This window comes from Plutella xylostella, chromosome 30 (assembly GCF_932276165.1).
Source record: "Plutella xylostella chromosome 30, ilPluXylo3.1, whole genome shotgun sequence".
Classification (NCBI taxonomy): Eukaryota; Metazoa; Arthropoda; class Insecta; order Lepidoptera; family Plutellidae; genus Plutella; species Plutella xylostella.
This window is the reverse complement of record NC_064010.1, coordinates 5723435-5751196: the sequence shown is the minus strand read 5'-3', so window position 1 is coordinate 5751196 and position 27762 is coordinate 5723435. Positions and strand designations below refer to the sequence as shown.

Here is a 27762-nt window from a genome sequence, read left to right as displayed (position 1 = left end):
CCAACATATTTCATGACGTCATGACGTCACTATTCAGGCAATGGTTGAAGTTGGAGCCTTCTAAAATTACAAATCTGGAAGAAAAATACGCTATACGCACGTAAATGCTCCAATTTTTTCATATTAACTCTCGAAAGTGCCGACAAACGAGATTTGCGCGAGTGAATTGGTGGCTGGAGTAACTGTGTCAGTGCAATAAACTTATTTGTTCTACAAAATCCCGAACCGAGATTTCTACTTGTTACCAAAAGTGTGTAATTTGTGAGTATCAGGGTATCCCGTCGCTATGCAGCTGAAAACGATCGAATTATCAAATGTGCGCCGATGTCGCACGTGATGCTGAAAAATTTAATTAGTGTACGAAAGTGGTCGAAATCTATGTGTCATGCTGTGTCTTTCTAGCTAAAAATACACCAGGGAGTGTATTTTTAGTCGAAATTGTGTGATTTTGCGAGTGCGAGGCGGGTGAGTGCTGTGAAAGTGATATTTGCCCTCTTATTCATCATAAAATCGTATAAAAACAGATGGCCTTGAACCAATGAATCAATTCTTCTGGTTCGGTGTCATATTACAAGAAAGGCAGACAGCTGTTCTCGTGAAACGCTAATTTGGTGCGAATTTTTCATTTCTGAACGATTTCCTGATATTTTCGTGCAAGTTTTTCTTTTTTTCTGCAAAGATAACCGTCGCCAGAGAGCCTACGGCGTGCGTGACCTTGGCGCCAAAATCTGATTAGTTGTACGGAAATAAAGGAGTTAGACTTTATTAAATTAAATACCTAACTTCTAATATTTTCACTAAACATACACACAACACCTATTCTTTAAAAATTACAAATATTTTGTGAAATATGTTATTCATTAGATTCCATCCCAACCATGTTATTTTTATGGCAGTCTGTACAGAATACCTATATCCTGTTTAACATACTATCAAAACAAAATACAACTAAAATTTAAAACTTTTAGTACTAGGTAAATACTTTAATAATCCTGAAGTATGTTGATAATTGCTTAAACTCAGCAAATCAATTAAAGCAAGGCAAGGTTGCATTCCAATGAAATAACTCAATAATTTGGTCCTATTTTTGTTAATTTGGTGCTAGACAAGCTGTCTTTTTCGTTATGTTTAAAGTTAGTTTAGTTTGTGTTGATAAAGTGCTGGCGAGATAAAATAACTTGAGGATAAAACCGCTGCCCAATCTCATTGCATATTTGAAGAAATATTTATCCTATACCTGCTTGTACATCATTCTTTAATGTTTAAAATTAACATAAAATAAATTGTTAGTGGCTATCTACTTTATTTACACAAATCTGGTCTATACATACTCTACTAAAGAAGAACCGTTAACCAATGGGGTAAATGTGTTTTGCAGTAGAGACCATGATTAGCCAAACATAGTGTAGGACGCTCTCATAGGGGTGACAACTTGCAAAAGGTGCTACTAGAAGCTATACATCACATCCCATAGCAGGCTTATGGAGAGGCCTACTAGGCCTTTGACCCTAAACTCCCATGTGACATTATGTTGAATATCTGACATAGGAAGCGAACCTGGGCCATCTGTGTAGGAAGTAGTATTGCAAACCACCAGCTATCTGTTTATCTGATCATGACATAATGTTATCACTAAAGCATTGACAAGAAATTTTAATATCTCTCAAGGTTAAGAGAGTGTTGCATTTTGTTATCTTAAAATTGCTTTAATACTTGACAAGAAAGCCTTGTACTTTTTATGAAAGAAATTATATTTTTTATAATATGTGTATCACAAAACTTACTTATATAATAAACAATTAAATGATTGAAATATCAATAAGAAATATTTTTTCCGAGACTAAATGAATTAATTTTATATGTTGTTAAACCTAGTTGGAGGCTTGGAGCTTGAAAACGTCGGACAGTTTGGTTGCCCATTTACCATTTTTACCCAACAATTAACTTTCTCAGCACAAGCTTGCTTATCGGGGTCGCCACCAACCCGTAATTGACCCTTGTGGTAGACAGGGCCTAACTTCCTTCCTTAAGTTTTTTTTTCAGTAATAACATTACAATTCATCAAAATCTGTTCAACCGTTGCACATTTCTGAGCAAAACTGTGTCTATGTTATACGTGTATGGGATAGTCCTTACAGGTTACAAGTTTATAGCCCACAGGTTTACTATTTCCTGTATTTTGGATATGTAGTAAACATTGCCTAGACTCAGACCAAACAGGATATGAAAGATGAAACAATCAACAAAATTAACTAATATGAACACAGGTGAAACTAGTAAAATTTACTGTAGGTACCAAACATTTGCAGGGCATGTCACTGTTCAGTCAGCAACTGACAACTAATCTGAGTGGTTAATCTTTTCAGCTCAGTAACCAATGCTATTTCAGCTTTACCCTTTCTAAGGCTCTGGGCAATATATGGCCTTGATATTTTGAACTTTATGACATCAAATTAAGGTCCATAACCAAAGAGATATTTGGACTTACTCTGCCTTATAAAGGGTTAAGTGTTAGTCACCGAAAGAAGTTCAATGTAGGTTCCTACTTTAAAGTTAATCTAAAATACGATTATTTTGTTTCAGGAACAACAGTTCAGCCGGCTAAGAAGATGCTCAGAAAGAGACCTCCGTCTAGAAACAAATATCACAACAAAACATACTTTTAAACTCACTCATTCTACTCAACAAACTCCTCACTTTAGTCCTAAAATGTGTTAAAAGCACACGCCTAGCTAGAACACAACCAGAAGATATTTATTTAATTTTAAAACCGTTTATACTAACTAAGCCAAAATGCCTGCTGTATCGTCAACCAGATATACCTCGTCGCCAGCCTCTTCTATTGTCTCTGGCTCGTTCCGGTCCACGCTAACCTCGTCGCCAAGTCTAGACAAGCCTTACTTCCGGTCCGGGAGCGGCACCTACGTGTCCTCTTCGATCCGGACCAGCATCGGAGACCGAACCACAGAGTACAGGTCCCGATACTCAGATGTCGACGGGAAGCGGGAGAGAAAGACGTCTCTAGTCGAATATTCCAGAAGCTCCAGAGCTCCGAGCGTCACGGATTCTGACAGCGGCATATCGACGAGATACCGCTCGGAGCGTAGCGAGTCTCGCTCGCGGGATCTGTCGACGACGCGGAGCGAGAGCAGCAAGACCAGTATCAGCGACCCGTTGCCGCGGAACCCTAAAAGAAATGTGATAAACTCGGCCGCGCTGGCCATGTCGACGGCCGAGCTGTACAATAAATACTCGCCAGCGAATTATGTGCCGTTGACGCAGCGGATCCAGCAGCAGCAGCAGGCGAACCAGAACAGTTATGGCGAGATTTCGCGGTCGAAGTCGATATCGAACGACATCGGGCGGCCGCCGGCGCCGGACGCCCGGACCGTCCGGAAGGCGAGGAACTCCACCGCCGGCTCCACCATCAGTGAGGTGAGTGGCGACTCCTTTTGATTTTTAGTTGAGTGTCTGCGAAATTTTGGATACTTTTCGGTTCAAGATAATATTGTAAAAAGGAGGACCTAAAACGGTGCCCTGTGGAGGCCCGGTTGTTTATTGACTTGTACAGTTCGTTTGATGTTGTTTGTTGTTTATAATGTGGTAATTAAAATTAAATTCAAAATTTATTCGAGCAGACATTTCATGTGTTGATTTTTTTATTTATTTAATTGGCCTATTTATTGATAAGTGAATATATCACCCATAATACGCCTAGTGTCTAAGTTTCATTTACACCCATAGTACACTTATACAAACAGTAAAATCCGTCAGTAATCTACCAACTGAACACATTATGCACAACAACACACCTTAAAACACAGAACACAAGCCACATATACCTTCAAATTCCATTCAAAAAACAACAGACAATCCTAATAATTTCGCAGACACGCAGCCGAGTGCGCGTGTGTGAGTGTGTGGATGTTCATTAACCAGCGCACTGATGAGCCACTCAGAGATCTCAGCTTACTGTTGATTAGACTCACTTACTCCGTATCGCTCGAAAGGTCATCTCTGTCCGCTACAGCATCTAGACTAGCCTTTCACGCGATACCCCAGTAGCAACATTAGCCTCAGAGCCGGCCGAAGCATCACAAATGAGAATTTCTGGTGTCTCCGGCTCCGCATGTAACTCGTAAATGTCGAACTAACACACACTTTCACACAGCGCAATTTGTTTAGCCCATTTGTTGTCTGAGAAACTTACGCTTGATTCGTAAACGCCAGAGACCGGAGGGCCGCCGGTCCTACAAGGAGACCTCGCCAACGCCGAGCTACAGCAAACGCAACTCTATGACCAACGGCGTAAAGGACACCAACGGCAACGAAGTGCCTCCATCCGTCTCCGAGATACGCAAGAGGTTCGATCCTAAAATGACTGTTACAAAACTACCCGCGAATGAAACCAAATACTCGTCGAAAACCGCAGTCGACCAGTACCTGACGCAGCTGAAGAACTGTGAAAATGGGACTTCAGGCTACACAAAGATACTCCCTAAAGACGAGCAACCAGTGCCCGTGCACCAGCCGAGCGTGGAGAAGAACGGGATAGGGCACAAGTGGGAGGTAGGCTCGTCCAGCTCACGATCTAACTCCAACTCAGATCTCTCCATCAGCAAGACGCTATCTGAACCCGTCTCACTGGCCAGACCTGTTGTAGACAAGAGCAACGATATGTCAGTCTCGTTCAACGCTAAGCTCCCGTCCGATCGGCTCGCCAGCATCAAAAGCCAGTTGGACCCGAACAACCCAATCGGGAAGATTCTGGAAAAATCTACCGTCATTCAAGTGGAGAACGGAGATGCTGACGCGAAAGAACGCAAAAGGTTGTCGCGGAGTCCAGAAGTGACTGTCAACTCGAAGAAAGAATCTCTCAAGAACGACATAGAAAAGCAAGGTATCAAAACTCCGAAGCACACGTCAAACTTTGCGTCCTACATCCAGATATCGCAGCCCGTCGCCTCGGGCAGCTCCACGCCTAAAACCAGACTCATCGAAGTCACCACTTCCATTGACGAAGACCCAAAACCGGAGCCAAAAGAATCTCAGAAATCCAGAAACCGAATCAAATACATAGACTCCGAAACAGATGACAGTCGAGACTTGCTGGATAACGAAGTGGAATCCCCGAGCGGGACAGGGTTCGAGAACAAAACGTTTGAACACGAGAACTATTTGAAGAAACGCAGCGAAGACTTGGAAGTGAAAGAGAAGGATTTGCAAACTAACGGCGATGAAGTGGACCTCAAGCCCATGGAAACCAGTACAGAGAGCACGATCAGTGATCCAGCCGAAGATCTGAGTCCAGACTCGCCGTCTTCTAGAAGGAAACTGAACATCAAAGATTACGACGACATTACAACGGTAAGTGCGCATTATTCCATACCTGGAGGGTCACTCTATACTGTAGAAAAACGAACGAACGAGTGCTGTCGTGCAATCGGCACGTTTAATATAGCGAAAAAGGGTCGTGGCTCGCGCAGTAGCGGTCCGAAACTTCGTTTTTCGTCATATAGACTGACCCTCTTGTACCTCTAGAATATCATTACATTCTGGCTCATTTTGTTTGTTTGCACATTTTTGTATCTGTTTTCGTCCATAACACGTACAATGCTGCGATCTACAGGTGTTTGCGAGCTCTGGTGTAAGCGGTAAGGGTGTTTTCATTTGAATTTGTCGATTCATTTCTGGTGTCATAAGAAATTGGTAGGATTAGTGTCGGTCTGAGCTGCCACGGAATGTAGGTTAATGAACACATTAAAATACATTGATTAGTTACCTTTTAGCAGGAATGCTCTGTGTTAATTACTTTTAAAGAAGGAAATAACATTTATTTAAGCACGCGGCAATAGTAAAAAACATACCCTAGAAACTACTCTATTCTTTCTACCCCTATTACTAAATCTACAAAGATTAAAGCCTAATTTAATTAAGAAAAGTCTAGAACAATGCAATGATGTCCGAAACAAGACAGGTACTCAGTATGACGACTGTTTTAGGTTTTAAAAGTACCGAGTTCGTTGCCATTTAACAATTCAGGTCATTTATTTGTGTGCTACTGATGTTGTGTGTGTGTGGGTGTCAGGTGGTTATAGATAGGATAGAAAAGTGTACTGTCAGAACGTTGGATCCAAAGTTTGCGACCGATACGCAAGTCACTCGTCCAATGTTTTAAAACTCGCTACAATCCTTTTCTAGAATTTTGAATTTAATAAAATAGAAACACAAAATACTTTCACCGAACCATAACAAACAATTTGTAGGCGGAGAGAGTTTGCTCATTACGATTACAACATTAGCTTAACTACCCACTTTGTCGTTAATGACTCGGATATAAGCCCACTGTTTAACCACCTGTCAAAATGACTGTGCCGGAAGCCGATAGGTGGATGGTATATTGGTTCCAACATATTCGATCGAATAAAAGTTTATAAACGCTATATTAATCCGATGATTCTTGTGCAACTAAAGGACATAAGATTGTGCTGACCATCAGCCACTGCCCACTGCTGGACATAGGCCTTTTCGTAAAGCTTCAAAACAAATATCTTTCCCGCCATGTCCATGTTTTTAAGTTATTAAATTTAAATACCGAATGTTTTTTTTCTGTTGAGAGTTGGCGCGACAATAGTCTACGAAATTGAACGCGTCCTCTTTCCAATAGAAAATATGTTCTAAATTTAAACTCATGCGAAATGCGACTGGCTGGAAATAAAACATCGCGATAACCCGAACTGACGCTGCGCGCTTTTCTTTCACGCACGTCAACTTTTCGGGTGGCCATCTTGAATTTGCGACACGCGGCTTTTCCCCCCAATTTTCTGCAGCGCTTTGCGTGAGTTTTTGAGGTTAGGTTGTGAATTGCACGAACGTACGTAATCTACATAAAATATTTAATAGTGTCTATTCTTAGATTTTTTGAGATTCTGTTAGTCTTAGATAGTTGATGCCTATTTTTAACTAGATACTTTGTCGGCAACATTCAACTCTAAAATTTCTCCCTATTTTATTGTTTTATTACTTTTCTAAATAGTGAAGGTCTTCTAGCAAAGCGTGTGGCTGTTATTATTCTGAAGTTAATATCCTGCCTTCTGTACAGTGAAACTATAAAGTCCTGAAATTAAATGAGGGCACTGCTATCTTTCATGTAGCAACCCTATATAGCGAAACATAACTGACTTTGATACTTGAAATTTTGCCTGTTAACTTCCTACCTATTTATGTATTTAAAAACAACTTACCATCCACAAAAAGCTCTTATACAAGCTAGAAGGTGTTAATATGAAGGCTAATAGTGAAACCAATAAATATTTATTTAGATAACGTTATTTAACTGTATAAAAAAACTGGATCTGTTGACGAAGGGCACCCATAGTAAAGACATCAATTTCTCTTTTTGGACGGCCAGTTCTGTTTCTTCCAGGAGTTAGAAATATTCCATATTTTGCCCTCTTTGGCACGCTGGTCCGATATAACTAAAAAATAAAATAAAAAAATCTTTTTGAGTTACACAATGCCCCCCAGATTCACACAATGTGAATTTAGTAAGTGAACAAACATATCTCTTCAAGTATCAAAATGTTAAGGTTTGACTCAACTGAAACCAGATGAAACCTACAATAAGTGGTATGTAAACAATGTTCGACTTGGGCTCTAAACCTAGGTTTATCGATAAATGAAGCGTTGGTACTAATAAAAAATGAGTTATTACAATTTGTACAATGCTACATACCCGTCATAGACGCTGTACGAGCGTAAACATCCTCCAAATTCGACAAAATATGTCCAGCTTGATGTTCCGCTAAACATTGTATTAAAACTCGATAAATAACTTCACTAGCTTGACTACGAATATTTTTCTTCATCTTCCTAATTGCAACCAAGCGTAAATTGTTGCTTTTATCTAGATTATCCTTATAATTAATAAGAAAATTCAAAAAAACAGCCAACCGCCTATTGACATAAACAATTGTTATGACTTTTATGTTTCTTTTCTAATGGTGCCAGGCTCCTGAAAATTTTAGTTCCTCAAACATTAATTTCAGGACTTTATAGTTTCACTGTATGCGTACTTATTGACTCCGAACTTCTTGTTGCCGCGTTACGAAAAACGAAAGCTGTCATTGAAATTCAGTATTGTCAATGTGTCAGTTATGTTTTGAATGTTTTGTTTGAATTTCTCGTTATGTTTTAGATAATTTAGCCGTTTTGTGTTGTTTTTGGACGATAACGGGTGTTAATGAAGCTGGTTTCTGTAATGTAGAAGGTAATTTGTAAGTTTTGTAACCATCAGAGTGTAGGGTTAGATGTTTACCTTTTTGCTCAAAAACTATACAAATCAGCATTTCGTAGGTCGTCAATACACTACATACTTATAGTATTGTTCAAAATTCATTAGAAAGATTTAAAAACCCTTCCCTTTCAATGTGGAAAAGCGAAAAGTACCTAACAAAACTAAAGATGTTGACCGTGGCCTTTCCATCCCCAATGCTCATTCAAAATGTAACCCTCAATTCAAAACTCTAAGGTTTATTTCAGCGTGTAACTCTCTGAAGCCAGCGTGCATTATCTAGAAAGATTACATGACAGTGGTTGTGAAATTTGGCAGTGAATTTTGGCGATACCCCGCTAGGAACACCTCAGTGCCCGACTGGGCAGCGCCTAGACGCCATGGGGGTCACGTGATGTTACATTCGCGGCAAATATACGCGACGTTAGCTTTCGCGTTTACGAAGACCGCTAATTTCAAAATCGCAGGTTGTTTACGAAGTTTGCTATCTACTTAAAAATTGTTTTTTAAAGGTGATAACTGAAACTGAACCAGCTTCTTAACATTCGGTGTTGATGCAAAAACAAATGTGGACGAGTTGTAGTATACAGATTTTAAATGTTGTTAGTGTTTTGGAGTCGACTACGTGATAGCTACTGTGATAATAGTTTTAAACAGTAAATAACAAAGTGATTGACTGAAAGTTTGCCTGTAAACAGACAAAGTAACCTTTAGCTTCTGATGTGTAATCATGGTCAATGCAGTAGAAGAAGCATTTGATCTGCCTTGACCTAATGAAGTGAAATCAAATCGAAAGTGAATTAGTGAACTTTAAATTGAAGTGTTTGGATCTATCGTCGAGTGATAAACGAGTGATTTGATGACTCAGTGGATTGAGAAAGATATGGACGCTTGTAGCAGAGATTTAATGAAATCACAAGTGAATAGGCTTGTACAGAGCTGGTGAATCTTGTCTTGACTGATCAGCTGATAGGTACTCTAACGATGTATTCCGCCTCTCTTTATATCATATTTATGTGCTAATTCATTCATACTATATTCGACATCGATGTTATAAGCACATTTTCTACTTATTTGTATTGCTGCAGTACTATTTTTAAAAAATTGGTCTCCATTGACAATACATTCATATTTTCAAGATCAACCCTTCTGTCTTTCGATTCTCCATACGAAAATTTTCTCTGAAATGGATCAATCCAATTTCACCATACTTAAAGCAAAATTGTAAGAATTAGTCCCAAAACCCCAACCAAGTTGAACCAATAAAGAGCCTATATTCTACGACCATTTCACTTGTAAAGGAATCTCAAACCTGACAACCTCAAAAACCACCAAGCGTTTAGGGTTGCCACATCAACCGCAAACAATTCCTAACCTAACCTCAAAAACATCTAAAACACAATACACAAAAGTGAAAAAAGCCTAACCTCAAAAAAATTCAGGTGAAAAAATCGTGAAAGGTCTAAACAAATCGTGAAAAAATCCGCCCAAAGCGCTGAATGCTGAGTTAACCGACAACCATTCCCTACCTAACCTCAAAAACAAGCCCTGAAAACAAATCTCGTACGCCAAACAATCGCTTGAAGCAACGCAGCGCTGAATGCTGACCAACTTAGCCTCAAAAAGACCTTGAAAAACAAAACACGAACGTCAGAAAATCGGCTGAACGCTGAATGCTGACCTAACCTCAAAAACTTTCAAGCGCTAAAACAATCACTTGAAGCGCCACATCGCTGGATGCTGAGCTACTACGAGGCGCTGGTGGTGGTAGCATGCGTGGCGACGAGCGTGGCGGCGCTGCTGCATGAGGTGTGGCTGTCGGCGCTGCCTGGTGCCGCGCCGCGGGGGGGGGCCGCCCCGCGCGGTATGGCGGGAACAATTATCAGGTAGCGAAGGTGATTTTGTTGTGGATTTGTTAGTGTAGGGGCGTTTGGGTAGGCGAGATAGAGTTGCACTTTTGACAGGAAGTGCTTGAGGGCTCGTGTCGCATTCTAGCATTACATGATTACTAGATTGCATGATGTCTGAATTCAAAACACCGGTATTACAAGAAAGTGTGGTCCTTTGTAAATGATATTCTCCGAAAATAAAAAAAAAACAGTAAAATATTGTCGTTATTATAACGATGTAAGGTGGATAAAAACCATTGTTCTAAATGAAGTTTCTGAAATATGAGAAATTTCAATATGAGCAAATTTTGTGGTGTTAGCTAACTCTAGTTTGGCTACCTTTTGTTACTCTTATATTGGATCTACATTGTCCGTCTGAAGAGTTCGTCATTTCGACAAAAGTGCAGCTCTTTCTACGAAAGCTCTTATTATGTAGGATGTAGGTACACTAGACAGTAGTAAGTGACTCAATGCGATGTACATCTGACGAGCGGGCGGTATGAATCATTCGTTATTTACTGTCTGTGAGCTATACACATCTAGTTATCTTTGTGTCCAAACGCGTAAATTCAAGTAAATTTTATTATTCACTGGGTATTTTTATGCTTTTCGACACTCTTGTCAAATGTAGATCGGATTAGGAATAAGCTACTTATCTACGTATCTATCATCCATGAGAATTTTCCTAAGACCTTTCTTATTATCCAAAATTAAACTATTTAAGACGTTTAAACTCCAAAATTAAACTATTGCTTCCGAATAAAAATATTTAAAACGTTTGAATGAAAATTTTCCCCAAAATAAGCAAAAAATATTTTGTAGTGGCAACACAGGAGCGGGCTAGAGCCCTGCGGGGGCGGGTTGCGTTCGGAAATCACGAGCACAGCGGGTACGCCGTCGCACTCGCCGCGCTGACGCTGCGGTCGCGCATGGTACGCGTTTCCGAACGCTTGCTTGCGTCTTGCGTGTGATTTGGCGGGAACTTGAGTTTTGTCGTTTATAGTTTTTCCTAACCTTAAAACGCGCCATGTTTTTGTAAATGTAATATTCTAACACACATCATATATTTTCCAATAAAAAACAAAGAAATATATTATTTTCAAGTTGAACGCATTCGTTTGTAAATTTCATTTTCTTTGCGTTTTCCAACAATGCCGATAGAATTTCTTATTATAGCATAGGTTAGTTTTATGGCAGTTAAGTTGTGCTACAAAAAGCTACCCATGTCTGTACCTATGTATGTATTTGTATGTATATTTCATAGGGCATTGAAAAAGCTATACTTTTTTAATAGAATTCCGTGGCAGCTCCAAAAAGTCTTACAACTCGATAGTCTATGGCAAAATCCTTTGCTTTTTGTACTCCATGCAGGATGCAACTTGTTCAGTGAACTTCCTCTTAAAAGGTCAATTTACACGACATATTGAACAACTTTTATTATAAAAAAACAACTCTAACAAAAACAAACTTATAAAAAACTTTTGTCGAAACTAAAATTAAAAAACTCAACCAATAACTTAATAAAGTTACTAAGTACATAGATCAGCCAATAGGAAGTGTAATGTTTCGATTCTTGTAATAAACCACTGTTCAACACTTGATTAACTTGGCTCGTCAGTACACGCCCACTTGCTTGTAACCCGCGCTTCATCCGCCACACTGACAGCTGGGCACAGACAACTGACATATGTACTCGAGACAAGTAGGATCTGTGCAGGATGTTATTATTCCGAGTGTCATACACTACAGGAAGCTCCTTGAATCCCACCCTGTATGTTGGTCCAATAAGCAAAGGATTCCCTCTCTTTCCAGATATCTATATGTTTCGGGAAGATTATCTGTTTTACTTTGGCCTTACCGTGCATGTATGAAATGTATTTCAAACGGGAGTATAACGAGACGTTTCCCGGTAGACGGGTCATCCAGAACTACCATTTGAAACAGGTATCCCGTTATTGTAAAACGTAGACTAAAGATAGTACTGGTTTAGTACCGTTTATAATCCAGAGATTAAGGGCCTTACCACAAAAACTTAGACAGTATTTAACAGATGTTTAGCGCTGTCAAACGCCTAGGAAAACTGTCAGATTTCGTTTTAAACACTATTTAAACAGTGTTTAAAGTTTTTTGTGGTAGCACAGTACATGTATTGTATACAAATCAGTAGTCCAAACACGGGTTTTAACCAGAACTATATTTAGTCTTCGTTTTATGCTAAGGATAGTAAGAATTTGTGAAATAAGGACAGATTCATCCAGGTAAAGTCAGATTCATTAGTAGTTACACTATTTTGTACCTTGTCAAACTCACAAACCGCCTGATCATTGATAGAAGCGTAGACGGTTTTTGAATTAAAAAAGGTACAGTTTGGAGCAAAGAAAACTGACCCCCAGCAATGCACCATGCAAAGGGTCATATTTCTTTACCCCAGATTGTACAAAAGTGTAAAGCTACTAGTGAAGCTGGTAGGACATCGTATTTTTCACTCTGTTCAGTTTGGTTAGGTACTTCGAAATCAGTTTTTTTAAATCACCTACTGGGCTTTTGGTCATATCATTCTTTATGAAATAAGGTGAGTCATGATTTTTGGTTTTCACTGTTTGTGTGTGTTTGTTTTTGTAGCTTATACTATTGCATGTCTTTCTGTGTATTTATTTTCAAGTTGATTTGAAACTACCTTTACAATACAATGGATTATAGGGTAGTTTATTATACGAACAAATATGGTCAATTTATTTAGTAAAATTTATAAACACAGAATTTACATTTCAAATTCTATGCACATGTTTTAGGGATCATATTGTTATTCTATCACCATATTCAGAGTGGAATGATAAAAAGTAAATTCAAATTTAAATATAAAATCTAATTCAAATATAAAATCTAATTAAATATCCCAACTAGCAAATGGGAAGTTTATTAAAAAATACAGTGTTAAAACTTTTACAAACTTATTTAAAAAGTTTACTATTGCATCATTGTTTGACGGCCAAACACTTTGATCCCAACAGTTAGGTATGCTGGCACCACACTTGTCTATTTTGCCAAATATTAAAAACGTGGCCAAATTCGGCAATAATTTTGAAGAATATGCTGACCGCAGATGGAAGTTTTGGAAAAGACGCAAATACGAATAGCCAAGTGGGGTGTTAGCATAACAGGTAAAAGCAATATTCGTCAATGGCCACAGAGTAACAGTCGCTTGCCTATTTGTCAATGGCCACAGAGTAACAGCTGGTTGGTTGTAGGAGGTGGGCGGCGGGGCGGCGGCGCGGCGCAGCTCCGAGCGGAGCGAGGCGGAGCGGACCACGTGCAGTGACACTAACGGTGAGTCTCATCATTAAATACATACATACATAATACACACGCCTGTCTCCCAGATGGGTGGCAGAGAGCTATGGATCGTCACGTACCACAATGTACTTCTTTAAATTAAATTTATAAAAGGAGTCTGATTTATTTTGTCCTCCCTCTGAAAAGTCTCTAACCCCAATTCTCCTCTGACCCAGCCCACAAGATAGAGCCCTTATCGAATTTTAAGTATTTTGTTTTTGACTACCATTAAGTACGTATTATGCCATTTTACAACAGCCGTTTGGCTTATTTATTTAGATATTTCGGGGCGCGCTCTGTAATACAGGTTCCTGTTTAGGTTTTTGTACAACCAAGGACAAAAACACCTAACCCCTAAAACACAGAAACCTTTGAGGGTCAGGTTAGACGTTGGGTTTTGCACAAAGGTTCAATTCTCGAGCCAGTTACTTCTTACACCCCCAGAGACACTAGAGCAGCTATACTCAAACTGCGGCCCGCGGGCCGCATGTGGCCCGCCAGGCCTTTATCAGTGGCCCGCGTGCCATGGGAGATAATAGAGAACATACATTCTGTGTAAAAAGTATCGGTATTAGGTATATCCATAAAAAATGATTGTTATTCATCCAAATTTATTTCATCACTTTCAAAGTTTGCTCCTTCGGAAACAATACACATACGCCAACGAATTATCCAATGATCACAACATTTTTTTAAACGCTGTTTTCAGTTTAGTACTCGCGGCGTTTTTTTCTTATTGTCTTCTATCGATTGGAAACCGTGCCTCGAAGTGGTAATTTGAGTTTAGGAAAAAAAAGAAGCTGTAGCCGTGAGCTGCAGCCATATCTGGTTAATATGGTGGATGCTCGATGGTATTTATTGAGTGTTTGCTCAAAACTTCATTCACAATGATCCTTGTGCGAAAGGCGCGATATCGTTGTGCAAAATATTTTCTCGATTTTTTTCCACAATCTGGCCTTCTTCGTCGAATTTGCTGTATTAAATTCTACATAACCCGCAAATAATATTATTTTCCTACCATTTGACTTTCTGGCAAGAATTTCGAGTGCACAACACCAGCACCACGTTAATCAAATAAAACAGTCAACATGACTTTAACTAACAATCGATAGAAGACAAAAAGGAAAATTTGCTGTGAGTGCCAAACAGAACTCTAGAAACATCGTTTAAAAACGTTGTGACGTATGTGTATCGTTTCTGAAGGAGCATACTTTGAAGGTGATAAAATAAACTTGGATGAATAACTATCATTTTTTGTTTTATTAATCCCGATACTTTTTAAACAGAGTAGTGTATGCATGTGTTTTTTTTATATTATTATTCGATAGTTTACATCGCTTTATACATAATAGTTAAAAAAAAAAACTTGCGGCCCGCGACACCATGACTTAAACGTGTTTGTGGCCCTTATATAAAAAAGGTTGAGTACCAATGCACTAGAGGGTCTGCTTTCTGACCCCGACTGTACAAAATAGAGAGTTTTACCTAAAAATAAAACTTACCTATTATTTTTTCATCAATATCCGGAATCCATCTTGAGTCAAGCGAGTGTCTTTCCGCTTACAGTCGGCCTAGCATTTCCTCTCTCGTACAGTGGCGCCATCTTACCGGTGTTGTTGCCGGAACTGTCATGACGCACTTGGCCTGCTTGATTCTGATTTTTCGTCATTATGGCACTCGGGATGCACCAGGTAGGTCTTACCTGGATTCCGGATATTGATGAAAAAATAATAGGTAAGTTTTATTTTTAGGTAAAACTCTCTATTATTTGTTTTGTATCAATATCCGGAATCCATCTTGAGTGATGTGTTTGTTATCTCCTGGTGTTTGTTGACGCTATAATGTGTCAATTAAAACAATATTGGTTTTATTTGTTAATTTTAATGTTAATAATTTGTATAATCTGACAATTAATGTGATTCTTAAACAATTTGCTAAATAGTAACATGCATATTGATTCAATCAACTCATTAACTTTAGAATTTATCGTACAGGCTGGAAGTAGTTTGAAAGGGAAATAGAATCATTACCATTCCTTTCGGCTGTCTCAACAATAATTTCTTTTTGGTAATATTTACGGAAAGTATGTTCCTGTTTCCAATTGCCTGTCTCTAATATTTTATCAATTGGGAATTTTTCAAGCCAATTTAATGGAGCTACAGCTGATCGTACACTTCCTGGCGGAGCCTCTATGCCGGCGTCGCGCAGCAAGGACTTCACCCATCCTCCAAGGACAGTTCTGGATGCAGGCTTAGGCTCACCTCTAGCGGTTATAAATAAATCTTTTAAATTACTATCTTGACGCCTAGGTTGAGATAAAATAATAATTTTTCTAATCCAATAAATAATATTTAAATTTTTTAATGGATGTTCTCTAAGCCTCCACCCAGATTGCCTGTAGTTAACATTATCTGTTTTCGACCCAAATTTTGGCCATAAAACTATAGCATTGCCTTCATCTACTAAATTGTCTGTATCAATAGTTAGAAGCGTTAAGTCGTGAACTCTACGTCCAGAAGCTAGAAGCAACAAGGTAGATGTAAGCCTTGAAACTTGATATAAACTATTTTCATTAATTATATTACAATTTATATAGTCAATGAGGGTTTTCGGGTTCCATATTGGTGGTTTAACAGGTTTGTTTTTGGCAACAGATATAGCTTTCAACATATGTTTTACAAAGAAGTTTGAAGACAAATCAGTATTTGAATTAATATTTGTAAACGTAGAAATGACCGATTTGTGCACTAGTATAGTTTTATATGCCAAACCTTCATCACAATGCAGGTGGGCGAGATAGCGTGCTACTTGATCAGCACTAGGATTCTTAAAGTTGATTGTATGATCCCCGCACCATCTCCTCCATCTCGTCCATGCTGGCTTGTAAGTATTAATGGTAGACGGACGCCAACTGCTCATTAGAAGTTGCTGCTCTTGTTCCGTCCAGTCGGAAACTAACTCTTTCCACCCAAAATCAGCCATGCCTCCAGACACAGGTCCTGCACTTCCGGTGGGTGTATTCCCGTTCTCGTGTCGATGAGGCTCTGCGGTAAGTCTAGAATCTGATAGGGTACCTGTAGCGCTCGATGCTGAAGATCTGCTTTCCAGAATACTTTTTTCCATTTCGGAGCTATTAGAATGTATCTGCCCTTCGCATGATTGAGTTGAGTTAGAACTCGGGGGATTAAGTTCGGGGGCGGGAAAACCCAGGCAAGTCTGTAGTCCCACTGATGGCAGAACGCATTGTGTCTCTGTGCGTGGTGATCCTGCGGGTCCATTGTCACGTACCTTGCAACGACATGTGCGGTTTTCGAGGCAAACAGGTCGATATCCGGTATTCCGAACCTCTGGAAGATTCTTGTCGTGGCTGGTGGTAACAGGTGCCACTCTGGGCACGTTTTCCCCCGGGACAGTGCATCTACTACTGAATTGAATCTGCCTGGAAAGTATTGAGCTGTTAGGGAAATGTTCAGCCGATCGAGAAGCGCCAGTAGTTGCTGTGTCTGCTGGAGCAGTTTCTTTGACTTTGTTCCTCCTTCGTTTTTTATGTACGACACCACGGTCCGATTGTCCGTTTGCAATAGAATCTGAGCATCCCTGAGTTGGTTTTCTTCCTGACTTATTGCAGCGTAGACCGCGTACATCTCTTTCCTGTTCGCGTGCCATGAGCCCTGTTGTGGTGTCCAAGTACCTGCTATTTTGGTGTCTCCAATCTGCGCTCCCCAGCCGATATCCGAAGCATCTGTTGTCAGTAGGTGATCTATGCTCTTGGGGTGTATCGGTGTTGATTGGCCTATAGCCGCCATCCACCATAGCATTTCTGTGAGAACTGGTTGTGGAATGCTCACCTTGCGATATGGGTGTTGTTTCGGCAATTGTCTGCTGTAGTATTGTATTGTACGGCAGTGCAGCCGGCCACGAGGTGTGACAAAGTTGGCGAAGTTGAGTCTCCCCATTAGTGATTGATACTGTTTTAGGGACCAACTGCCTTTCGACATCTGCATCTGTAGTACTTTGCGTAGCGTTAAGCACTTTGGTTCCGACAGGGACTTTGCGTTGCGTTTTGTATCCCAAGTAATGCCCAGAAATTCGAGGCACTGTGTCGGAACCAGCACAGACTTGTCGAAATTGATGCTCCAGCCTAGGTATTGCATCAAACTCACCGTGAACGATATGTTGTCTCGTAGCTCCTGTTCTGATTGATTTGCTACCATAAAATCGTCCAGGAAGACCACACATCGGATGCCCCGGGCCCTTAAATACTCCGCTATCCAGTTGGTGAGACAGGCGAACGTTCTGGGCGCTGAGGCAAGGCCGAAGGGTAGGCAAGTCATCTGCAGTAGTTTTTGGTTGTAGATGAGCCTTAAAAACCTGCGATGTCGTTGGCAGATCGACAGATGAAAATAGGCCTGGCTCAAATCTAGCTTGGTCATCCAATCGCCGTCTTGTAGGAAGCTTGGCAGTCTGAAGTGGCTGATTAAATGAAATGGCTTGGTTTGTACGAACCTGTTCAGTTGTTTTAGGTTGAATATTGGCCGAAAAGTGCCGTCCGGCTTCGGGACCAAGAAGAAGGTCGACAGGTAACTCGGCGACGGCTCTGCCTCCTCCAGCACTTGGGCATCCAACATACCTTGTATTTGTAGGCTCATTTGCTTGGATGGTTTGGTCTGATAGTTTTTTATTACCGCAGAGTTTGGATATATTAGAGGTGGCTTTAGTATAAAAGGAATTGGGGCACCACTTAGTAACCTGCAGATTCTGTCCGGTGCACCTAACCTTATCCATGCAGATTGAAATTGCTGCAGACAGCCGCCTCGAAAGTGTTGAGAGTCATTGTGAACGCTTGCCTCTCGGGGGAGTACGAGATCGAGGCTTCTTCCCCTTTTGATTATTCTTGTTTCCATTTTTTCCGCGATAGGACTGACCGGATCGATTATTAGACGTTTTTGTTTTCTTTGCGGGGGTATTTCGAAAAAATGATTCGCCGTTTTGTCTACTAGTAGAAGGTTTGGATCTTTGGTACAGGTTATCCTTGAAGTTATTTTGATGCACTGATGGACGTGAATGCGTCATTAATTTATCCACCCCCCCAATTTTTTGCAAATAACTTTGTATTAAATCGCAATCAAATAGATGTTGAGGTGTCGGTGGGATTTTTTGAAGTACATCACGATGATAATCATCCGGGATTTGTCGTAGAATAGCTTCCCGTCGTGTATTTATTAAATCTGCGCGTCGGCCACAAACTACTTGGGATAAATCATCAGAAACTTTACTGTACGCAGAATCTTTAGCAAACAATTCTTTTATCTTCGCAAACAAAGTTGTAGATGTTAAATTTGTTTCAGCGGCATTTGACCAATCCACTAACATTTGTAACGACCTTTGCAACTCATCTTTTTGCGTTAAAATTGCGTTTGTTAGACTGGCAAATGTTCTTTCCAAGAGATGAGAACGAGGGTCGTCACGTATTGCCGCAGCTTCTAATCGTTTAAGCTCATCATTTACGCTAAGCTCGACAAAACCCGGTGAGGCTACATATTTCTTTTGTGTCTCGGAGAATCTTATTGCGTACCAATCATCATTTTTAAATCTTTGCAACTGTGATAGTCTGCTTAGGTGAGGGTCAGAAGCTTTAGGATAAATAGGGTCCTTCACTGTTGTCGAAAATTCCGATATTTCAATTTTATCGCTACTTTCTGTTGGGCCACGCAATTCTAAATCGTTTGAGTTTTGTACCGTTTTTTCGTTTGAAATTTGTACCGTTTTTTCGGCTGCGTTTCCGGTATTTGTGACACTTGTACATGCTCCGGAAACCGGATTAGCCGCATAATTTTGAGAAATCAAATTTGTCAGGAAGGCCACTTGTTGTGATAAAAATTCAACATGAACATTATTACTCACTGCGTCCCGCTTCCTTACTTTTCTTGATTTTCTTCGGCTGGAGTCACTCTCGGATGTAGAAGCGCTAGTGTCCTCACTAGAGCTTGGTGAAGCACTCCTTTTCCGGGACGATTTAACACTTTCAACTGCACTTTTTTCACTTTCAACTGCACTATTTTCGTTCTCCATTGCTTACAGAGAGAGGATTACTTAAATTAAATTTTATTTTTTAAAATAATTATTTGGAGCGACGTGATTATTTAAGCTAGACCGATGTTCACGGCGCGAAACACGACGCTATAATGACGAAAAATCAGAATCAAGCAGGCCAAGTGCGTCATGACAGTTCCGGCAACAACACCGGTAAGATGGCGCCACTGTACGAGAGAGGAAATGCTAGGCCGACTGTAAGCGGAAAGACACTCGCTTGACTCAAGATGGATTCCGGATATTGATACAAAACAAATAATATTTGATTTTTGTCTCGCAGGCCTGAACGGTCTCCGCAACATCGGCAACACGTGCTTCATGAACAGCGTGCTGCAGTGCCTGTCCAACACGCGGCCGCTGCTGGAGTACGCGGGCTCGGAGCGCGCCGTGAGCCACGTCAACACCACGCTCTCGCCCATGAAGGGCAAGCTCATGAAGGGTACAAGCACTCATCCATTTCATTCCTTCTATATTAAGGGAGCAGATACGGACTGAAGGCCCGATATTCTTTGTTTGAGGGCTCTTAGAAGAGCCATTTTTATTTCTCGAATTCTTTGACGCCATAGTGTGTAGTGTAGACCAGTGTCCGGATCGGAACAGTGCAGCTGCCAGGTTTGTTACTCTCTTGGCACCACCCAGGGATCACGTGTAGGGTATGTGGTGGTAATTCCTACGAACGTGGAGTAACAACGATCCCCTCTCTCATCATTGACTCGATTACTAATTGACTTAAAGATGTAGCAAATGAGTCGTGACTCACGCGCTCTATGCGTCGCTTACTGTGCGCGGTCCGGCAACACCAGCAACATTTTCTAAACCGTAAAGAGCCGAGCGAAGCGAGGCCATACACCTCACCCCTGCATTCCTTAAAGCCTAGAGATCCGAGCGTAGCGAGGCAATGCAAACCTTACCGGCACTTTCTAAACCCCAAAGAGCCGAGCGGAGCGAGGTAATACAAACCCTCTCTAAAGCTCGTATTTCCTAAAACTTAAGGTGCCGAGCGAAGCGAGGCAATACAAATCTAACCCGCATTTCCTAAACCGTAAAGAGCCGAGCGAAGCGAGGCTATACACCTCACCTCTGCATTCCTTAAAGCCTAGAGAGCCGAGCGCAGCGAGGCAATACAAACCCTCTCTAAAGCCCAAATCGCCGAGCGGAGCGAGGCCATATAAACCAACCCCGCATTTCCTAAAATCTAGAGAGTCGAGCGAAGCGAGGCAATACAAACCTTACCGAAACTTTCTTAACCCCAAAAAGTTGTGTAGTGAAATCTGCTTATTGAAGCAATGTCTTGCAGCGTTCGTGTCGGTGATCCGCGAGCTGTGGGAGGCGGGCGCGCGGGACCAGGTGGTGAACACCACCAGCCTCAAGGCGCAGGTGCAGCGGTTCGCGCCCAGGTTCATGGGCTACAGCCAGCAGGACGCGCAGGTCAGTCGCCACCTCAGTGATTCGATCATTGAGTCAATCATTCACACATATTTGCGATTTCAGACTACAGCGCAGGTGAGTTGTTCACTCAGCCACCCGCAAAATTCATTTATTCTGTGATTCAATCATTAATTCACTTATTTAAATCAAGGAGCGTCATTGTATATGGGGTATTCATTCACGCCCAAATTTAATTTCTTTCAATCATTCTCCCTCCTATTCTCTCAAAGATCCATCTTTTTTTGTTAAGAACTTCTTTAAAAAAATATTGAAAAAATTGGATGTAGTACCTAAGCCAAAGGATTCTAAACAACTTTTTTAAATATACCACGCTAAAAATGCTTTCCTTTATAAACTTTGTTATACTTAGATGCACGTGACTTTTTTATAAGGAAAGTAGATTTTTACACGACTTTCCAAAAGTCGTAGTACTAAACTTGTTCAGAATTACCTTCTTTCGGTCTACTGTACCACCAACACCCTTCCTCAATGTATTATAACTCTACATCCGTATCATTCCCCACCTCCACTCAACATAAAACTAATCGTACAACGCACCTCTCACCATTCAATTATAGAATTACTATTCATTCATTCACTCACTCATTTTCTATTTCTTGACCCCATTCTTCTCTTTTCTCTCAAAAAATCTGCTTCCTTCCTGAAGGATTACTTTATCGCCTTTTATGCCCATGCCCTTCCTCACCTCCATTCAACATAAAACCATAACAACAAGTACAGTACTAGTACTAGTACTCGTTATTCTATGATAGATTAGATTAGATTAGTATTTATTAGTATTAAGTATTTACTGCATTTGTATGTTTGTATTTGTTTGTTTCATGTGTTATGTTTTGTTACAATGTTTTATGGACGTGGTCTGAAATAAAACTTTATTCTATTCTATGATAAAGCTAACCCTACAACCCCTTTCTCTCTCTCTCTCTCTCCACAGGAGTTCCTCCGCTACCTGCTGGAGGGGCTGCACGAGGACGTGAACCGCGTCACCGTGAAGCCCAAGCCGATACTCACCGAGATCGACGACAACCTCAGGTGAGTAGCACAACTTGGTTTAGGGCCACTTGCACAAACATTTAAATCTAGATTTACTGCCAGTTTCTATATTTCTATCTATCCATAACTGGTAGTTACTTTCATAGGATTTTGACATAATCAAAAGTAACAATCTGTCAAAATCGTAAGAAAGTAACTACCTACCAGTTATGGATAGATAAGAGTTATAGAAACTGGCAGTTAGTGTCAAAGGTCGATTTAAGAAACGTCAATTCATTTAAAATTTGACACTAAGGGCCACTTGCAGAAACATATTAAATCAAGATTTAGTGTTAAATCTCGATTTAGTGTCAAATTTTATATGGACTGACGTTTCTTAAATCGACATTTGACACTAAATCTAGATTTAATATGTTTCTGCAAGTGGCCCTTAATGGAGATTTAACACTAAATCTAGATTTAATATGTTTCTGCAGGTGGCCCTTAGTTTTTATGAATAAACCACCTGCACGGGTCTGTTATCGACGTTGATAAACGCCTCCAATCACAGCGTCGTATTTATAGCGAAACGCGCTGTAGTGACGTTTCTCCACGTCGATAACTAACCTGCTAGTAGGTAATTCTCAATTATCTGCAAAATGGTGACTGAATATTATTATTGCATTACGAATCAGAAAAAAAAGACGACTTATGTCTGGGATACAGGAGGCTAGTCATTCAAGCTAGTAATTCTGCCTTTTAGAAATAAATATAGTTGTGTCTACACGATGCCATTGCCAATATGAAATTATTTTATAAATGTCAATATTTTACTATCTACTATGTGTGATACTACTCAACTACTCAAACCCTTGTCAACAAAACTAACCAACCTACTAACGATATAGAAGATAGTACAGTGCTCCAAAATTGATAATGCGCATAGAAATCTTTGACAGATTGGTTGTTTTCGATTATGTGACACATGATATTGACTCCTATTTCTTTCGAACAAGGTGCAAATGCAGGTGTTATTTGTAAGGCTCTTACGATTTAATGATTCGGGTGTGAAGATCTGCATGTGCATTATTAATTTTGGACAAGTGTACCTAAGTGTAAGTATCCCTCCTCATTTATCTATCCATCAATTTCCAGTGACTCAGCCAAAGCCGCAGAAGCCTGGCAGCGCTACCTGCGCATGGAGGACTCCCAGATCATGGACATATTCGTGGGACAACTCAAGTCCACACTACGATGCACGCACTGCCAGAACGACAGTGTCACGTTTGACCCTTTCTGGGACCTCAGGTACTATTGACATACATAATATACATTCATATAGACACACATACACATAGAGACACACAGAGTTAATAGTTACAGCCAGTAATATACCGTAGCTAGGAAAAGCTGCCATAGCTATACTTAATTTGGAATACTACCGATAGACGGTAGTAAAAGCGAATCATGTCGGGGTCACCAATTTGCCTACTAATCTTCTTCATGAATTTTCTGCGTATTCCACTTCAGTGCCATCAGTTGGTTGTCTTTCGAACTTGTAGCTAAGATAGGTCGCCACACACATAGACACATCTACATGGACATATGCGTGGAGAAAAATGGCAGAAATGTGCCTGTGATGTAAACAATCCCAAGAGTGACAATTAACCTTAGAGGGGTCAGATTTCTATGTCTCAGACTGCACCAAAGAATACTTAAGAAAATGTAATGTGTAACCTTTTACTAAAAGGTGGAAGTTCTTTTAAATAAACAAATACATAGTTAATAATAATATACACGTAATATAATAATATTACCTGATATCTATAAAAGTGAATTGATGAGTGGAAAACTTATCCGTGTATTTCCTTTTAATTAGTATAACATATATTATTATTATGATTATGGCTTCCAGTCTGCCGATCCCGTCGCGCACGGGCTCGCTGAAGCTGCAGCAGTGTCTGCAGCACTTCACCAAGGAGGAGGAGATGGACGGCGACGAGAAGCCGGTACGTACTCACATCATCATCAGCCAATAATCATCCACTACTGGACATAGGCCTCTTCCAAAGAGCGCCACAACACTCGGTCCTAGACCTTCCTCATCCAACCACTACCGGCTACCCGCCTAAGGTCGTTAGTCCAGCGGGCAGGAGGGCGTCCCACGCTGCGTTTGCCTATTCGTGGTCTCCACTCGAGAACTCGTACTCACTAAATGCATGTACATCAACCCTAAGGACTTACCACAAAAACATAGATATTGTTCAAGAGGTGTCTAGCGCTGTGAAATGTAAACTCAAACGTGAAATGTAAATGTGTGTAAACACTTGGTAAGCCTTTTGTGGTAATCAGCTATTCTTAGCGTAGTGTTAGCAAACGCATCATCCTTTGATTGAACTGAAACTAAAATATCATTTAAGTCACTTGGCATCTTTAATATAGAGGGTAGCTAAAAAACCGAAAGGAAGTAAATAAAATAAAGACAGTTGAAAATTCAGCGTATTCAAGTTGACTCTATGTTCATTAACTATGTAATGTAACTTCTTCACAAGTATAAAATAAACAGGTGATTATAATTAAACTTGTATCATTCGCAGACGTGTTCGAAGTGCGGCGTGCGGCGCAAGTGCCTCAAGTGGCTCTCCGTGCAGAAGTTCCCGCAGGTGCTCGTCATACATCTCAAGCGGTGAGTGTAAAGGCATTGTTAGTTGATAATCGTGGCATTATGCTGAGTAGGAAAGCTTTTGCTAATATGATGAATAAATAATTTGGCGACTGAATGGCGTAGTGGTTAGTGACCCTGACTACTGAGCCGAAGGTCCCGGGTTCGATTCCCGGCTGGGGCAGATATTTGTTTAAAGACAGATATTTGTACTCGGGTCTTGGGTGTTGATATTTATATTTAATATGTATATCTATGTATTTGTGTAGACATATCAGCTGTTCGATACCCACATTACAGGTTCTGCCTAGCTTGGGGTCGGATGGCCGTGTGAGATGTCCGCACATCTCCGGCAAAAACTTTTTTTTTAAATATTAGTAAAACAAATAAAAATAAATCTATCTATTTTCCAGGTTCTCCCCAACGGAACGCTTCCGCGGCAAACTCAACGTGGTGGTCGAGTTCCCTCTCAGCCAGCTGGACATGTCGCCCCACGCCGCGACCCGCCAGCCCGCGCTGTACAACCTGTACGCCGTCAGCAACCACTCCGGTAGGTGCAGCACGCGCTGAGCGGGGCACCTTTACTCACAACATGCCAGCTGAGCAGGGTTTTTTGATCGCTGTATCTTCGTCATTTCTTGTCCAATTTGGATATTTGCGGCCCGCGGGCCAAAAGGTTGAGTATATAGCTGCTTTATATCGACGGCAACCATTCCTGTAGATGGGAGAGGCGTGGAAGAATGCTGAGTGGGGAACCTTTTTATTTTTTTATGATTACATGCCGTATATGAAGCTTTATGCAGTCGGCGACCACTCCGGTGAGTATAGAGGCGTAGGAGAATGCTGAGTGGGGAACCTTTTTTATAATGATATGTCGTATATCAACCTAAATGCCATCCGTAATCACTCCGGTGAGTGAGAGAGGTGGAGTAGAATGCTATCTGCTGGATAACTTTGTCTTACATGAATTAAATGATGCATACATTTGTAATTGTATTTGATTAAATATGTCATTTAATTATTATTTTTTTTAAATTCCAGGCACGACGTACTCGGGGCACTACACGGCGTACTGCAAGCACCCCTACACCGGCGAGTGGCACGAGTACAACGATTCGCGGTGAGTACAATGAGTACATGAGTGAGTACAGCGGTTCTAGAGCATCCAAATATAAAGGAGATGGAAATTTAGTACACAATCCCCCAGTTCAAAATCCAACCCTACACATTTTACACCCATCCTCCACACACACACTCCAAATCTCAACCGTCTTCCAAATTATAAATTAAAACGATACCTACCTTTATTATTACAAAGATTTTGAATGAAGTTCTACCGTTTATTCAAAATCCTAACCGTCACTTTTTACACCCATTGTTAACATATATTACAAAATCCTAACCACCACACTCCACATTCCAGCGTCACGCCGATCAGCGCGCGCTCCGTGGTGTCGTCGGAGGCGTACGTGCTGTTCTACGAGCTGCAGCGCGCCGCCGCGTGAGGAGCCTGCTTTGTGCGGTAAGTCAGCCTTTAGGGGCGTAATCACAGAGCATTTAGCTTAAATTTTCATCGTGAACGTGAAGTAAAAATCTAAGTAATTTTGTACGAAAATATGACAGCGCCCCTGGCGATGGCAGTCGTTAGCAGAACAAAAATTTTCCTACAAAATAAATAGAGTAATTTTACTTCACGTTCACAATGAAAATTTATGCTACGGGCTCAAAATAATACTAGATTCCGCAAGTGTATGTACTGCGCGTGTCAAAAACTAGTCAGAAGGTTGAGCAATTTCTCAACTTTTGTTCATACATTTAGTTCCGTCCAGCGGTCATTATCAGTTCAAAAATGGGACCGTGTGGTTTTCATCGAAATTATTATTATATTTTTGAATATTATAATACTCTTATGAAACTAGTTTCAAATACTCTTACGCTATTATGTAACTGAATGCATGCTAAATAAAGCTATATATAGTCCATATTTTTTCAGGATCGTCCGATCGCAGAGTTATTTATAGTCAAAAACAGTCCCGTAATCGTAAGTAATTTATATATAAATAATAATAAATAAATTATTAAAAACAAGCAAAATTTAACTATACATACATACACACGCTTATTAATATCAAGATATTATGTAAATACAAATAAATGTAAAGCGTATATTTATTGCAAAAATATAATAATATATATTATAGAATTAATTTAATCATTGTTATTTAATTTATTGGTTGTTGAAGTGAAATAAAATTATCAGTGAATGTATTGAATTGTATTTTATTTCTGTGACAGAAATGAGAAAGGTACACTCAATTTAAATGTAGATATTTATTAATTGAATTAAATCTGTAAAATAATGTTAAAGTTAAAATTTCTAGTCCATCACACCATCAAATTAATTATGACATTTTAATTTCCTACAATTTATAAAACAATATTTTGAAGAGAATATTTCTTTCATATGCATTTATATATCCATACCTACAGTGTTATTAAAAATATATCCTGTAACACAGTACTTAATTAGTCATAGCAAAATATTACACAAATTAATGTGGCTAGCCCAAACTTATATAGCCTATTCCATCGCAGTTGTTTGATCTCAATAAAGGTGGCAATTGGGTGCGGACGACATAAGTTTACAGCAACCGACATTTCGCAAAGTTTGCACTGCTTCTATGTATAATGTATTTTTTCTTACTTGTCGTAGATTTTCAGCAATCTTGGAATGTCTGTTTATTTGAACTAATTTGAGTTATAAAATAAAACATAATGTCAAATGAAATATTTACAAGCAAAAATTATTGATTTCGCAATGAAACCATTTATTTTGGCCGTAGTTTATTTGTTTAATAGTATTTTAATTAAAAAGACACACAAAGATTGTTTACCTTTTTCGCCAAATAAGAATGAATACAGTATATTTCTGTGGAGGTTTCGTCAAGCCTCATGTAGCTAGCCGCCAAATGACGGTCATTCTGGGAAACGTGTGTGTGAGAATTTACCCTACCCTAATAGATTGAATTACCTTTATGGTAGGGTAAATTCTCAGCTCATGAGCGGTGGTG

The 27762-nt window shown here is 40.0% G+C and overlaps 1 protein-coding gene across 3 annotated transcripts; it reads left to right on the top strand.

Moving 5' to 3' along the window:
• Positions 1 to 27405, top strand: LOC105395608 (ubiquitin carboxyl-terminal hydrolase 4). Of its 3 annotated transcripts, none has more exons than XM_038121653.2 (14): positions 1 to 250; positions 2584 to 3435; positions 4231 to 5367; positions 13431 to 13509; positions 19889 to 20047; positions 20906 to 21036; positions 21992 to 22089; positions 23185 to 23337; positions 23945 to 24038; positions 24627 to 24715; positions 25105 to 25241; positions 25733 to 25811; positions 26115 to 26213; positions 26685 to 27405. In XM_038121653.2, the coding sequence occupies exons 2-13, from the start codon at positions 2794 to 2796 to the stop codon at positions 26194 to 26196; spliced, it is 2880 nt and encodes a 959-aa protein (XP_037977581.2). In that variant the 5' UTR covers positions 1 to 250; positions 2584 to 2793; the 3' UTR covers positions 26197 to 26213; positions 26685 to 27405. The 3 variants fall into 3 exon arrangements, with proteins under 3 accessions (XP_037977581.2, XP_037977579.2, XP_037977580.2); XM_038121651.2 differs by having other exon boundaries at positions 1 to 261; XM_038121652.2 differs by lacking the exon at positions 1 to 250 and adding an exon at positions 280 to 465.
• The last annotated feature ends 357 nt before the right edge of the window (positions 27406 to 27762 follow it).

Coding starts and splice junctions, on each gene's coding strand:
- LOC105395608 (XM_038121653.2), top strand. CDS start 2,794: ATGCCTGCTGTATCGTCAACCAGATATACCTCGTCGCCAGCCTCTTCT. Junction 20,048..20,905: donor GAAGGGCAAGCTCATGAAGG/GTACAAGCACTC, acceptor AATGTCTTGCAG/CGTTCGTGTCGGTGATCCGC. Junction 25,812..26,114: donor CACGAGTACAACGATTCGCG/GTGAGTACAATG, acceptor TCCACATTCCAG/CGTCACGCCGATCAGCGCGC.